The sequence below is a fragment of the Typopeltis vanoorti genome, chromosome 9, assembly GCF_054136105.1.
Source record: "Typopeltis vanoorti isolate ZY-2024b chromosome 9, IOZ_Tvanoo_1.0, whole genome shotgun sequence".
NCBI classification, from domain to species: Eukaryota; Metazoa; Arthropoda; class Arachnida; order Uropygi; family Thelyphonidae; genus Typopeltis; species Typopeltis vanoorti.
The window spans coordinates 89,438,311-89,453,795 of NC_143557.1; the positions used below are offsets into that span (position 1 = coordinate 89,438,311).

At 37.9% G+C, this 15,485-nt stretch overlaps 1 protein-coding gene across 1 annotated transcript in view; it reads right to left on the reverse strand.

Annotated features, from left to right (window-relative positions):
• SMC6 (Structural maintenance of chromosomes 6) overlaps positions 1-15,485 on the reverse strand; it is a 594,918-nt gene that overhangs the window by 362,593 nt on the left and 216,840 nt on the right. Inside the window, exons 11-12 of the mRNA XM_090398426.1 lie at positions 14,170-14,258; positions 12,801-12,965 (exon numbers count right to left, since the gene is read on the reverse strand). Coding sequence (XP_090254552.1) covers positions 12,801-12,965; positions 14,170-14,258 — 254 coding nt within the window. The remainder of the gene's footprint in view (positions 1-12,800; positions 12,966-14,169; positions 14,259-15,485) is intronic.

Sequence of the window (15,485 nt, forward strand, 5' to 3'; positions counted from 1 at the left end):
CTAGTTACTCCTTCCTTTTCATGATTATCATTGTCTGAATATAACATCTCTATTTGTTATTTACAAAATCTCACCTGCTTTTGTAACACCAATTATGTAAATTTTGTACATTTTTATTTCTTTTGCCTGTTGCACTTATGTTGATAAGTCTTGTGCTGATGGTACCTGTCTTGAAATCTGCTGATGCTGATTTGAATTTGTCCAGTATCTAACTTTTCACTATCTGCTTTGCTTCCTAGATTAAAACAGTGTGGGTTATGTTGAACTAAGTAATGCCCCAGCTAATATGAAATTTCATGCCAGCTGGTATTTAACATCATTTTATTTTGGTTCAAGCCAATACAGAATATAATTACGTTGGCTAAATCCAAAATTGCCAGCTCCATCCTTGTTCATTTTGTGTACAGGAAAAATGGCCTGGGTACCTACTAATGGGGTGCACCACAGGATGCAGTTTGGACATTAGATTAGAAGTCCTGGTTGGTTAGTTCTTTAGATTCATTAAAAGCCAATGTTTTGACCTTAAGTAATCCCTGTGTGTGTGTGTGTGTGCGTGCGCATTAGTATTATATCACATACAAGCAAAACAGCCACGCTCTATCACAATTTACCGATAAAATGATAGTGGTGGGTGTAGTGAAATGCTCCTGTGATGAGTCCTGGGACTTCTTGGAGGTGTAACATAATAATAATAATAATTATTATTATTACAGATAGATGCTGCAAGATTTTTTCACTTGGTCATACTATAAATTAAAGATGCCAAGAAATTATATTCTTGGTTTAATCCTTTATCCAAGTGTAAGCAAACAAAGTTTGGGCGTGAAGTAACTTCACAACTGGGCTACATGTATATAGAGGCCAATGACTTTATATCAATTGCCTTAGTATCCCACAATGCAAAGCACATATCCTTACAGACAAGTATAATGCTATGCACTTGGAAAGGGTCACTACCCAGATCCAGACTGATTTTCACCTTTGTTTGCTTACATTTGGGTAAAGGATGAAACCAAGAATATAATTTCTTGGCATCTTTACTATATAGCATAACTAAATGAGAAACTTTCAGCATCAATCTCTAATCCAGAGTAATTTATAGTAAAAAGGTGTGACACCTTTTGACTATTTGTATATTGAAATATGACTCATGCATGACTTCAATCTTCAATTTGGGTAGTTGCCCTTCCATAATGCATAGCATTATACTTGCGTATAAGGATATGTGCTTTGCATTATGGTATACCAGGCTACTGATGTGAAGTTAATAGCCTCTATGTACAAGTAGCCTCATGAAGTTAGTTCACATCCAATTAACTTGGATTTGGATAAAGGATGAAACCAAGAATATAATTTCTTGGCATCTTTAATTTATTATTATTACAGTCAAAATAATTATCAACATATACAATTCATCATCATCATCGTCAAAATCCTGCCATGTACCCTCAAGGGGTGTACAGGATATGATAGTACTACATGAAAAATTTACATCATTACTAACTTCCTATCTACAATTTTCCTCCAAGCCAGTCTGTTACTTGTCAAGAACTCCAATATTATCAGATCTTATATTTCTGTCCTCTAAGGCACTTTGTACCGTATCAATCCACCAATATCTTGGTCTTCCTCTGGGTCGTTTTCCTGCCAACCTAGCAGAGAACACTTGTTCTGCCAATTTTTCCTCGTCCATACCACCTGAAATTAGCTCTGCTAACGCATTCCTGGATGCTGACAATGTCTAGTTCTTTCCTAATATCCTCGTTTTTAATATGATATTGCCATTGATGCCATTTCTTCACGCCTCTAATCTTTCTCAGGATTCTCATATCTGTGGTCTCTAGTCTTTGGTCAAGTGTTTTACTTCTGACCCAGCTCTCAGAACCATAAGTTAAAACTGGTTTGAACGCTGTCTTGTATATAGCTAATTTAGGGTTCCGACTAATTTCTCTCTTATTCCATATGAATTTATTCAATTGACTTCCTACTATACCAGCTTTATTGATTCTGTTGTCTATTTCCATATTTAATTTACCATCTTCACTAAAAATTGTGCCTAATTAGGTTAAATGTTTTACTTGTTCCACAGGTTCTCCGTTCACAATGCAGTTGATATTTTCAACGATTGTGCCTATTTTCATTGTCTTTGTCTTTTTATTGCTGACCTTCATACCATATCTATTACAACAGCTATTCAATTTAGTCAGAGAATCTTGAAGACTTGTAGCGGATTTATTTAGAAGTATAACATCATCTGCATAAAGCAAAGAGCTGACATTAACATCTCCAATTTTGATATCAGGTTTAATACCACATTCCTTCATAATGTGATCCATATAGATAATAAATAACAGAGGGGTTTATTGTACATCCTTGTCTCACACCAGATTTAACATTAAACCATCTTCCTGTACTTCCTTCAATTCTAACTGCTGACTTACAACTCAAATAAAGACTAAGTATTGCTTGATATAATGCCCCATTGACACCATATAACTGTAGCGTATTGAATAGCTTCTCTCTTGGCACTTTATCATATGCCTTTTCCAGACCTACAAAACTCAAATAGAGATCTTTGTTATTCCCGTGATTTCTCCACTATTTGTCATAAAGTGAAGATCTGATCCTGACAGCCTCTATTTGGCCTGAATCCAGCTTGTTCTTCACTAAGCTTTTCTTCTACAATTCTTCTCAGTCGTTTCTCAAGTATACATGGATATATCTTACCAGAAAAAGGAATAACAGTCAGTAGAGAAATACCTCTGTAATTCTCACATTCAGTTTTATTTCCCTTTTTATATATGGGTACTATGAGAGCTCTACTCCAATCATCGGGAATTCGTCCCTCTGTCCAAGCCTTTAGAACTATTCAGTGCAGCCACTGTAAGACTTTTATACCACCATACTTCAGCATTTCTGGTCGAATATCATCTACTCTTGCTGCCTTTCCACATTTCAAGCCTTTGATGGCTTTTTCTACTCCAAGTATGGATATGTTTTCCTGACTGTAACCCTGTTGAGTTTTTTTTTTACCACTGTGCAATCACTGCTTGTTTCATTTAGCAATTTCTCGAAGTATTTACTCCATACTTCAAGGATATCTTTTTCTCCTGTTTTCGTGTCGTCTTTATCATCTCTAACTCCTTTTACAGTGCCTCCATTTCTAAGCTTCTTCAACAACCTCCAAAATATTTTGCCACCTTCTTGATATTTATTTTCTATGTTCTTGCCAAAGTTCTCCCATGACTTTTATTTAACTAGTTTTACACAGTGTTTAGCTTCGTTATATTTGTTTCTGTATTCTCTAAGAGCACAAGCTGACTTATTTGCCAGGAACTTTTGACATGCTTTTTTCTTTTCCTTCACTGCCTCTTTAACTTCCTGTGTCCACCGTGGAGTTCTGATTTTTCTATCTTTGCAGACAACCTCACCACATGCCTCTGGCTGAATCAATCAAGGTTTTCTTCAAAGCTTGTCACTGAATCTGTAAAGTTTGGTTCCTGTTCTCAAACTTTTTCATTTTTTCTTCAATAATCTTTGTGTATTTTAGTCTACAGTTCACATCTGAGAGCTGCTCAACTTTTATTTGCTTTAAAACTTTCTTACATGTTATTCTTTTCAATATGAAATTCAATTCTATCCTGCTCAAGACTAAATAGTGATCACTTCCAATTTCAAATCCTCTGTACACTCTGGTGTCTTGCACAAGGGAGAAAACATCACTATCAACAACAACATAGTGAATAAGACTTCTCTGAGTGAATTTGTGCACATTTTTATGTTGGAACATGGTGTTAGTAATAACCAGTCCATGTCCTGAGCAGAAATCCAACAAATATTTGCCATTATTATTAGCGTTTCTCTATTCTCCATAATTTTTCCAATATATTTTTGTATGTCTGACAATCATTTCCTACTCTGCTAGTTAGATCTCCAACAAGGACCAACTTTTCCTTTTTCATTGTGTCAGATGCTTTCTCTAAATCCTCAAAAAATTCCGCCACTCTTACCTACTTGAAAGTTTATTTTTTTTTCACTTGGTTAGAGTATAATAAAATTAGTTTAATCCTTTATCCAAGTGTGAGCAAACAAAGTTTGCGCCTGAAGTATCTTCAGGACTAGGGTAAAGTGATACAACACCAGGGCAACTCGTTGCAAAGGTGGAGAAAGCTACCAACACTCCTAACTCAGTATCTCCTATAATGCAAAACACATCTCCTTGCGGATATGTCTAATGTTATGCATTAAAGGAAGGGCCACTACCCAGACTAGTTTCGACCTTTATTGAGGTCTCTTCAGTGGGAGCCAGGCCCTAGTGGAAATACCAGGCAGAAGCATTAGCAGGTCATCTCTACCTATAGGAGTTGCCAAATGGTGTGCCACCCTTTTTTTTTTTTTAATAAATTACTCCGGATTTAGAGAAAGATGTTGAAAGTTTATTTTTTCACTTGGTTAGAGTATAATAAAATTAGTTTAATCCTTTATCCAAGTGTGAGCAAACAAAGTTTGCGCCTGAAGTATCTTCAGGACTAGGGTAAAGTGATACAACACCAGGGCAACTCGTTGCAAAGGTGGAGAAAGCTACCAACACTCCTAACTCAGTATCTCCTTTAATGCAAAACACATCTCCTTGCGGATATGTCTAATGTTATGCATTAAAGGAAGGGCCACTACCCAGACTAGTTTCGACCTTTATTGAGGTCTCTTCAGTGGGAGCCAGGCCCTAGTGGAAATACCAGGCAGAAGCATTAGCAGGTCATCTCTACCTATAGGAGTTGCCAAATGGTGTGCCACCCTTTTTTTTTTAATAAATTACTCTGGATTTAGAGAAAGATGTTGAAAGTTTATTTTTTCACTTGGTTAGAGTATAATAAAATTAGTTTAATCCTTTATCCAAGTGTGAGCAAACAAAGTTTGCGCCTGAAGTATCTTCAGGACTAGGGTAAAGTGATACAACACCAGGGCAACTCGTTGCAAAGGTGGAGAAAGCTACCAACACTCCTAACTCAGTATCTCCTATAATGCAAAACACATCTCCTTGCGGATATGTCTAATGTTATGCATTAAAGGAAGGACCACTACCCAGACTAGTTTCGACCTTTATTGAGGTCTCTTCAGTGGGAGCCAGGCCCTAGTGGAAATACCAGGCAGAAGCATTAGCAGGTCATCTCTACCTATAGGAGTTGCCAAATGGTGTGCCACCCTTTTTTTTTTAATAAATTACTCTGGATTTAGAGAAAGATGTTGAAAGTTTATTTTTTCACTTGGTTAGAGTATAATAAAATTAGTTTAATCCTTTATCCAAGTGTGAGCAAACAAAGTTTGCACCTGAAGTATCTTCAGGACTAGGGTAAAGTGATACAACACCAGGGCAACTCGTTGCAAAGGTGGAGAAAGCTACCAACACTCCTAACTCAGTATCTCCTATAATGCAAAACACATCTCCTTGCGGATATGTCTAATGTTACGCATTAAAGGAAGGGCCACTACCCAGACTAGTTTCGACCTTTATTGAGGTCTCTTCAGTGGGAGCCAGGCCCTAGTGGAAATACCAGGCAGAAGCATTAGCAGGTCATCTCTACCTATAGGAGTTGCCAAATGGTGTGCCACCCGTTTTTTTTTTTTAATAAATTACTCTGGATTTAGAGAAAGATGTTGAAAGTTTATTTTTTCACTTGGTTAGAGTATAATAAAATTAGTTTAATCCTTTATCCAAGTGTGAGCAAACAAAGTTTGTGCCTGAAGTATCTTCAGGACTAGGGTAAAGTGATACAACACCAGGGCAACTCGTTGCAAAGGTGGAGAAAGCTACCAACACTCCTAACTCAGTATCTCCTATAATGCAAAACACATCTCCTTGCGGATATGTCTAATGTTATGCATTAAAGGAAGGGCCACTACCCAGACTAGTTTCGACCTTTATTGAGGTCTCTTCAGTGGGAGCCAGGCCCTAGTGGAAATACCAGGCAGAAGCATTAGCAGGTCATCTCTACCTATAGGAGTTGCCAAATGGTGTGCCACCCTTTTTTTTTTAATAAATTACTCTGGATTTAGAGAAAGATGTTGAAAGTTTATTTTTTCACTTGGTTAGAGTATAATAAAATTAGTTTAATCCTTTATCCAAGTGTGAGCAAACAAAGTTTGTGCCTGAAGTATCTTCAGGACTAGGGTAAAGTGATACAACACCAGGGCAACTCGTTGCAAAGGTGGAGAAAGCTACCAACACTCCTAACTCAGTATCTCCTATAATGCAAAACACATCTCCTTGCGGATATGTCTAATGTTATGCATTAAAGGAAGGGCCACTACCCAGACTAGTTTCGACCTTTATTGAGGTCTCTTCAGTGGGAGCCAGGCCCTAGTGGAAATACCAGGCAGAAGCATTAGCAGGTCATCTCTACCTATAGGAGTTGCCAAATGGTGTGCCACCCTTTTTTTTTTAATAAATTACTCTGGATTTAGAGAAAGATGTTGAAAGTTTATTTTTTCACTTGGTTAGAGTATAATAAAATTAGTTTAATCCTTTATCCAAGTGTGAGCAAACAAAGTTTGCGCCTGAAGTATCTTCAGGACTAGGGTAAAGTGATACAACACCAGGGCAACTCGTTGCAAAGGTGGAGAAAGCTACCAACACTCCTAACTCAGTATCTCCTATAATGCAAAACACATCTCCTTGCGGATATGTCTAATGTTATGCATTAAAGGAAGGGCCACTACCCAGACTAGTTTCGACCTTTATTGAGGTCTCTTCAGTGGGAGCCAGGCCCTAGTGGAAATACCAGGCAGAAGCATTAGCAGGTCATCTCTACCTATAGGAGTTGCCAAATGGTGTGCCACCCTTTTTTTTTAATAAATTACTCTGGATTTAGAGAAAGATGTTGAAAGTTTATTTTTTCACTTGGTTAGAGTATAATAAAATTAGTTTAATCCTTTATCCAAGTGTGAGCAAACAAAGTTTGCGCCTGAAGTATCTTCAGGACTAGGGTAAAGTGATACAACACCAGGGCAACTCGTTGCAAAGGTGGAGAAAGATACCAACACTCCTAACTCAGTATCTCCTTTAATGCAAAACACATCTCCTTGCGGATATGTCTAATGTTATGCATTAAAGGAAGGGCCACTACCCAGACTAGTTTCGACCTTTATTGAGGTCTCTTCAGTGGGAGCCAGGCCCTAGTGGAAATACCAGGCAGAAGCATTAGCAGGTCATCTCTACCTATAGGAGTTGCCAAATGGTGTGCCACCCTTTTTTTTTTAATAAATTACTCTGGATTTAGAGAAAGATGTTGAAAGTTTATTTTTTCACTTGGTTAGAGTATAATAAAATTAGTTTAATCCTTTATCCAAGTGTGAGCAAACAAAGTTTGCGCCTGAAGTATCTTCAGGACTAGGGTAAAGTGATACAACACCAGGGCAACTCGTTGCAAAGGTGGAGAAAGCTACCAACACTCCTAACTCAGTATCTCCTATAATGCAAAACACATCTCCTTGCGGATATGTCTAATGTTATGCATTAAAGGAAGGACCACTACCCAGACTAGTTTCGACCTTTATTGAGGTCTCTTCAGTGGGAGCCAGGCCCTAGTGGAAATACCAGGCAGAAGCATTAGCAGGTCATCTCTACCTATAGGAGTTGCCAAATGGTGTGCCACCCTTTTTTTTTTAATAAATTACTCTGGATTTAGAGAAAGATGTTGAAAGTTTATTTTTTCACTTGGTTAGAGTATAATAAAATTAGTTTAATCCTTTATCCAAGTGTGAGCAAACAAAGTTTGCACCTGAAGTATCTTCAGGACTAGGGTAAAGTGATACAACACCAGGGCAACTCGTTGCAAAGGTGGAGAAAGCTACCAACACTCCTAACTCAGTATCTCCTATAATGCAAAACACATCTCCTTGCGGATATGTCTAATGTTACGCATTAAAGGAAGGGCCACTACCCAGACTAGTTTCGACCTTTATTGAGGTCTCTTCAGTGGGAGCCAGGCCCTAGTGGAAATACCAGGCAGAAGCATTAGCAGGTCATCTCTACCTATAGGAGTTGCCAAATGGTGTGCCACCCGTTTTTTTTTTTTAATAAATTACTCTGGATTTAGAGAAAGATGTTGAAAGTTTATTTTTTCACTTGGTTAGAGTATAATAAAATTAGTTTAATCCTTTATCCAAGTGTGAGCAAACAAAGTTTGTGCCTGAAGTATCTTCAGGACTAGGGTAAAGTGATACAACACCAGGGCAACTCGTTGCAAAGGTGGAGAAAGCTACCAACACTCCTAACTCAGTATCTCCTATAATGCAAAACACATCTCCTTGCGGATATGTCTAATGTTATGCATTAAAGGAAGGGCCACTACCCAGACTAGTTTCGACCTTTATTGAGGTCTCTTCAGTGGGAGCCAGGCCCTAGTGGAAATACCAGGCAGAAGCATTAGCAGGTCATCTCTACCTATAGGAGTTGCCAAATGGTGTGCCACCCTTTTTTTTTTAATAAATTACTCTGGATTTAGAGAAAGATGTTGAAAGTTTATTTTTTCACTTGGTTAGAGTATAATAAAATTAGTTTAATCCTTTATCCAAGTGTGAGCAAACAAAGTTTGTGCCTGAAGTATCTTCAGGACTAGGGTAAAGTGATACAACACCAGGGCAACTCGTTGCAAAGGTGGAGAAAGCTACCAACACTCCTAACTCAGTATCTCCTATAATGCAAAACACATCTCCTTGCGGATATGTCTAATGTTATGCATTAAAGGAAGGGCCACTACCCAGACTAGTTTCGACCTTTATTGAGGTCTCTTCAGTGGGAGCCAGGCCCTAGTGGAAATACCAGGCAGAAGCATTAGCAGGTCATCTCTACCTATAGGAGTTGCCAAATGGTGTGCCACCCTTTTTTTTTTAATAAATTACTCTGGATTTAGAGAAAGATGTTGAAAGTTTATTTTTTCACTTGGTTAGAGTATAATAAAATTAGTTTAATCCTTTATCCAAGTGTGAGCAAACAAAGTTTGCGCCTGAAGTATCTTCAGGACTAGGGTAAAGTGATACAACACCAGGGCAACTCGTTGCAAAGGTGGAGAAAGCTACCAACACTCCTAACTCAGTATCTCCTATAATGCAAAACACATCTCCTTGCGGATATGTCTAATGTTATGCATTAAAGGAAGGGCCACTACCCAGACTAGTTTCGACCTTTATTGAGGTCTCTTCAGTGGGAGCCAGGCCCTAGTGGAAATACCAGGCAGAAGCATTAGCAGGTCATCTCTACCTATAGGAGTTGCCAAATGGTGTGCCACCCTTTTTTTTTTAATAAATTACTCTGGATTTAGAGAAAGATGTTGAAAGTTTATTTTTTCACTTGGTTAGAGTATAATAAAATTAGTTTAATCCTTTATCCAAGTGTGAGCAAACAAAGTTTGCGCCTGAAGTATCTTCAGGACTAGGGTAAAGTGATACAACACCAGGGCAACTCGTTGCAAAGGTGGAGAAAGCTACCAACACTCCTAACTCAGTATCTCCTATAATGCAAAACACATCTCCTTGCGGATATGTCTAATGTTATGCATTAAAGGAAGGGCCACTACCCAGACTAGTTTCGACCTTTATTGAGGTCTCTTCAGTGGGAGCCAGGCCCTAGTGGAAATACCAGGCAGAAGCATTAGCAGGTCATCTCTACCTATAGGAGTTGCCAAATGGTGTGCCACCCTTTTTTTTTTAATAAATTACTCTGGATTTAGAGAAAGATGTTGAAAGTTTATTTTTTCACTTGGTTAGAGTATAATAAAATTAGTTTAATCCTTTATCCAAGTGTGAGCAAACAAAGTTTGCGCCTGAAGTATCTTCAGGACTAGGGTAAAGTGATACAACACCAGGGCAACTCGTTGCAAAGGTGGAGAAAGCTACCAACACTCCTAACTCAGTATCTCCTATAATGCAGTAATGCAACACACATCTCCTTGCGGATATGTCTAATGTTAGGCATTAAAGGAAGGACCACTACCCAGACTAGTTTCGACCTTTATTGAGGTCTCTTCAGTGGGAGCCAGGCCCTAGTGGAAATACCAGGCAGAAGCATTAGCAGGTCATCTCTACCTATAGGAGTTGCCAAATGGTGCGCAACCCTTTTTTTTTTAATAAATTACTCTGGATTTAGAGAAAGATGTTGAAAGTTTATTTTTTCACTTGGTTAGAGTATAATAAAATTAGTTTAATCCTTTATCCAAGTGTGAGCAAACAAAGTTTGCGCCTGAAGTATCTTCAGGACTAGGGTTAAGTGATACAACACCATGGCAACTCGTTGCAAAGGTGGAGAAAGCTACCAACACTCCTAACTCAGTATCTCCTATAATGCAAAACACATCTCCTTGCGGATATGTCTAATGTTACGCATTAAAGGAAGGGCCACTACCCAGACTAGTTTCGACCTTTATTGAGGTCTCTTCAGTGGGAGCCAGGCCCTAGTGGAAATACCAGGCAGAAGCATTAGCAGGTCATCTCTACCTATAGGAGTTGCCAAATGGTGTGCCACCCTTTTTTTTTTAATAAATTACTCTGGATTTAGAGAAAGATGTTGAAAGTTTATTTTTTCACTTGGTTAGAGTATAATAAAATTAGTTTTATTATACTCACACTTGGATAAAGGATTAAACTAATTTTATTATACTCTAACCAAGTGAAAAAATAAACTTTCAACATCTTTCTCTAAATCCAGAGTAATTTATTAAAAAAAAAAAGGGTGGCACACCATTTGGCAACTCCTATAGGTAGAGATGACCTGCTAATGCTTCTGCCTGGTATTTCCACTAGGGCCTGGCTCCCACTGAAGAGACCTCAATAAAGGTCGAAACTAGTCTGGGTAGTGGCCCTCGTTTAATGCATAACATTAGACATATCCGCAAGGAGATGTGTTTTGCATTATAGGAGATACTGAGTTAGGAGTGTTGGTAGCTTTCTCCACCTTTGCAATGAGTTGCCCTGGTGTTGTATCACTTTATCCTAGTCCTGAAGATACTTCAGGCGCAAACTTTGTTTGCTCACACTTGGATAAAGGATTAAACTAATTTTATTATACTCTAACCAAGTGAAAAAATAAACTTTCAACATCTTTCTCTAAATCCAGAGTAATTTATTAAAAAAAAAGGGTGGCACACCATTTGGCAACTCCTATAGGTAGAGATGACCTGCTAATGCTTCTGCCTGGTATTTCCACTAGGGCCTGGCTCCCACTGAAGAGACCTCAATAAAGGTCGAAACTAGTCTGGGTAGTGGCCCTTCCTTTAATGCATAACATTAGACATATCCGCAAGGAGATGTGTTTTGCATTATAGGAGATACTGAGTTAGGAGTGTTGGTAGCTTTCTCCACCTTTGCAACGAGTTGCCCTGGTGTTGTATCACTTTACCCTAGTCCTGAAGATACTTCAGGCGCAAACTTTGTTTGCTTACACTTGGATAAAGGATTAAACTAATTTTATTATACTCTAACCAAGTGAAAAAATAAACTTTCAACATCTTTCTCTAAATCCAGAGTAATTTATTAAAAAAAAAAAAGGGTGGCACACCATTTGGCAACTCCTATAGGTAGAGATGACCTGCTAATGCTTTTGCCTGGTATTTGCACTAGGGCCTGGCTCCCACTGAAGAGACCTCAATAAAGGTCGAAACTAGTCTGGGTAGTGGCCCTTCCTTTAATGCATAACATTAGACATATCCGCAAGGAGATGTGTGTGTTGCATTACTGCATTATAGGAGATACTGAGTTAGGAGTGTTGGTAGCTTTCTCCACCTTTGCAACGAGTTGCCCTGGTGTTGTATCACTTTACCCTAGTCCTGAAGATACTTCAGGCGCAAACCTTGTTTGCTCACACTTGGATAAAGGATTAAACTAATTTTATTATACTCTTACCTTCTGTGGGACCATAGGCACAAATAAGTCTCAATGTCCAGTTCCCCATTCCGATATTTGCTCACATCACTCTACTTGAGACTGCCTGCCATTCAAGAAGATTAGCCTCATATTTAGTGTTGAATACAATGGCTACTCCTAGTTTTCCTTGATTGTCATTGCCTGAATATAACATTTTGTGGTTATTGCTCAGAAAGATCTCACCAGTTTTTGTCTTTTTTTTGTTTCAGTCACCCCTATTATGTTGATCTGGTACTTATCTAATTCCTCAGCTAGCTCCATTTCTTTGCCATTCAGGCTTCTTATGTTGATAGTACCAATCTTTAACTCCAGTGATGTTGAGTTGAGGTGTTTTTTCATATTTGTTCCAGTAGCTGGTACTTATCTAATTCCTCAGCTAGCTCCATTTCTTTGCCATTCAGGCTTCATATGTTGATAGTACTGATCTTTAACTCCAGTGATGTTGAGTTGGGGTGTTTTTTCATATTTGTTCCAGTAGCTGACGTTTCGCTGTTCACCCTGGTGAAAACAATGGGGATCTTGTTTAACCGGGTAATGTCCTAGTTGTCATGAAATTTTGTCATGTTGTACCATCATTTTGTTATTTGGTTTAAGCTAATAAGAATTATAATTTGGTTGGCTAAATCCCAAATTGCCAGCCCATCCTCGTTCGTTCAGTATCCAGGTAGATACCAACATGGTGCACCACGAGAAGGTGAGGATTGGACATTAGGTCAGAAGCCCTGATCGGTTCTCCACATTCCTTTAAAGGCTATGTGGAGGTCTCCTCTCAGTTATACAGCTTTGACCCTTAAGCACCCCTCCCCCATATACAATTTATATACATAGACCCTTAAGCACCCCTGATATACAATTTATCATATTAAATATGTCTGTATACTTACCTTAACTTACTTTCTTTATCTCTGTAATGATCGTATGAAGATTTCAGGTGTTTATAGTGCACTTCTTTTATCTTTAGTTGATCTTCCAAATAATCCTTTTCAGCTATCTTTTGATTAACTTCTTTTCTTTGCATGTCAGCCTTGGCCCGATTATCTTTCTCTCCTCTAAATGATAATAACAAAAACAGAATAAAAATCAATAACATTCTTGAAAGGAAAAAGTATATCCTACACTGTGCTGAAATAATTATTAGGACCCTTCCTATTTTAGAATGAAACATGCTGATACATATTTTACAGAATTTAAATATATAAGTAATTTATACATATTTCACACGTTTTCACAGAATGCCATATAATAATTTATCCAATAGTCATATTTGCAAAGGAGTAAATCAACTATAAGTAATATTATTAGATCACAAGGCATTGCCTCAACCAAGAAATATACTAGAAAAGCTAAGCAGCCAGTCAAGAGTGAGAGACAGAAATCTGGGAATAACAACGTAGACACAATCAACTAGGAGTTCGAAGGGGTACATCAGCAATGCAAACAACACTAGCATAAAACTGCAGCGCACCAATATGGACTGCCAATGCTGCATGATTACGAGCAAAAAATCACATTACACTCTTTCGATTGGCAAGTGCGGGTATTGTGGATGGCTGGAAAATGCCTTATGCCTGAATACACCATACCTGGTGAAGTTTGGTAGCATAGGGATCTAAAACTGTTTTGCATAGAATGAGCTTAGACCTCTGTTTGCAGTGCTTGAAAGGATGAAAGAGACAATGAATATGCAACATTGCTGAATAATGCAATGCTTCCTGAACGGAAGAGCTCCACTTCTTTCAATGTGACATGTAACAGAAAAATGTTATGAGACTCAAAGGAGGATTTACATGCTACTGAGGTGCAAGTAATGGGTATTTTTTGGAAACATAGCCAAAATAGGGTATTTAGAATTATTCCATAAATTATTCTATTAAAGAAAGAAATAAGATCATTGTTATTTGTTTAGCCAAGAAGAAAAAAATGTTAGCTTTTCAAATTTAAAAAAAGTTGTGAAAGTGATTAAGAGTTTATGAAAATATAACCTTCAGCATGACAGTTGCCTTGGAACTGAACTACTTTGAATTTAATACACTATACAGAAATTTAAAAGTGAGTCTTTAGTTAGAAAAAAGAAATTTCTCTCAATAGACAATTTGAATAGTAAGCATACAATGTTTTTGTTGAGTAATATATGATGATTTTAATTATATAAATAAAATAACCTAGTTTCCACTATATTTCACTTCTTTTAACCTAACCATTCTAACACACTCAAAAAAATAAAATCATACATATAAATTCTAATTTACTTGCCTCGCCCTAAGTTCATTAATCTTTTTTCTGAGAGCTTTTTCTTCTTTATCCTTCATGTCCACAGCTCTTCCCAATTTCTGAGTCTCAAACTATAAGACATGAATATTTTAAACCATACTTAAAAGAAAATTTCAACTTTGAATAGAATATTATTATTTAATGGCTAGTACAGCCTACTTTTTTGTTTTGGAGTGCCCCTTTTTTATAATGTCATTAGCTCTTACACAAATTCTAGGGCATTACTGAAGTGTTATAAAGCTAATATATGAAGAATAAAATGGGAGGAAATGTGGATATATCTTTTTGGATGTTGTTTTCTGTCTCCTTATCCTGGGGATGTGCCTTCATCTGCTGTTAAGCTGTTAAAGGAAGGGGAATTTTTTTTTGGGGGGGGGGGGGGGGTAAAGTAATGTAGGAGAATTATTTGGAAAAAACCTGGGTATTTTATATATCAGCTAGGCTAAAAAATCAGCTAACACTTCAATCTCCACTGGTAGCCAATCAGAGAGAGATAGCTGGCCCAAGGCTATCACTGACTCATCGGTACGCAGTGAAGAAGGCGGCAAGCTAGTGCCGCCATCTCGTGATCTCTAACCCTAACACAATATTTTTAATGTCTGAAAATAGTGTGGGTGCTACGGTCGATTTTCTTGAGTTTATGGGACGAAAAACCCGAATTTCCGGGAGAAAAAACCCACTAGCCCATGCTAGAGATCGACTAACTTGGGAACCGGCCAAAAAAAGTCTTAGAAAAAGTTCCTCTAGTCGGCGACTAGATTTGAACCGCCAAATCCTTTCTTCGTGCGGTCAAGCGTTGTAGAGTGCAAACACCACCTCTACTGCGCTACACAGTTTTTTATATATGTATAATAATAATATTATTAAGGGTGGGTATAGAGCATTGGGGGGGGGGGGTGAGAGAAGAATCTGATGATAGAAAGTATTTTTTGGGAAAGAGGAGGGATTTAAGGGAAAAAGTCAGGGGTGGGAGTAACGGGGTGTGAGCCATTTCAACAGGTATCGTCTCCAGAACTCGTGCGGGAAGTGGATGTCATGGAGGTGTTTCTGTTTTCATTGTTTTTGTGTTGCCTCCTATTGGTCGGAATTGTGACCATAATTTTTATATTATGGAGCTTCCAACTCTCTTAGATTATGTATGGTCGGTGGACATTTATTGAGTTTTTGTCACATTTTATGTCTATCATTTCTGATATTCTAAGCATTGTTTCATTATCTTGAACATCTAATATTATCGATTTGCAGGGTATGTTTTTGTTCAAGGGTGTGGACTGCCATCTCAGTTTTTCCTGTATTTT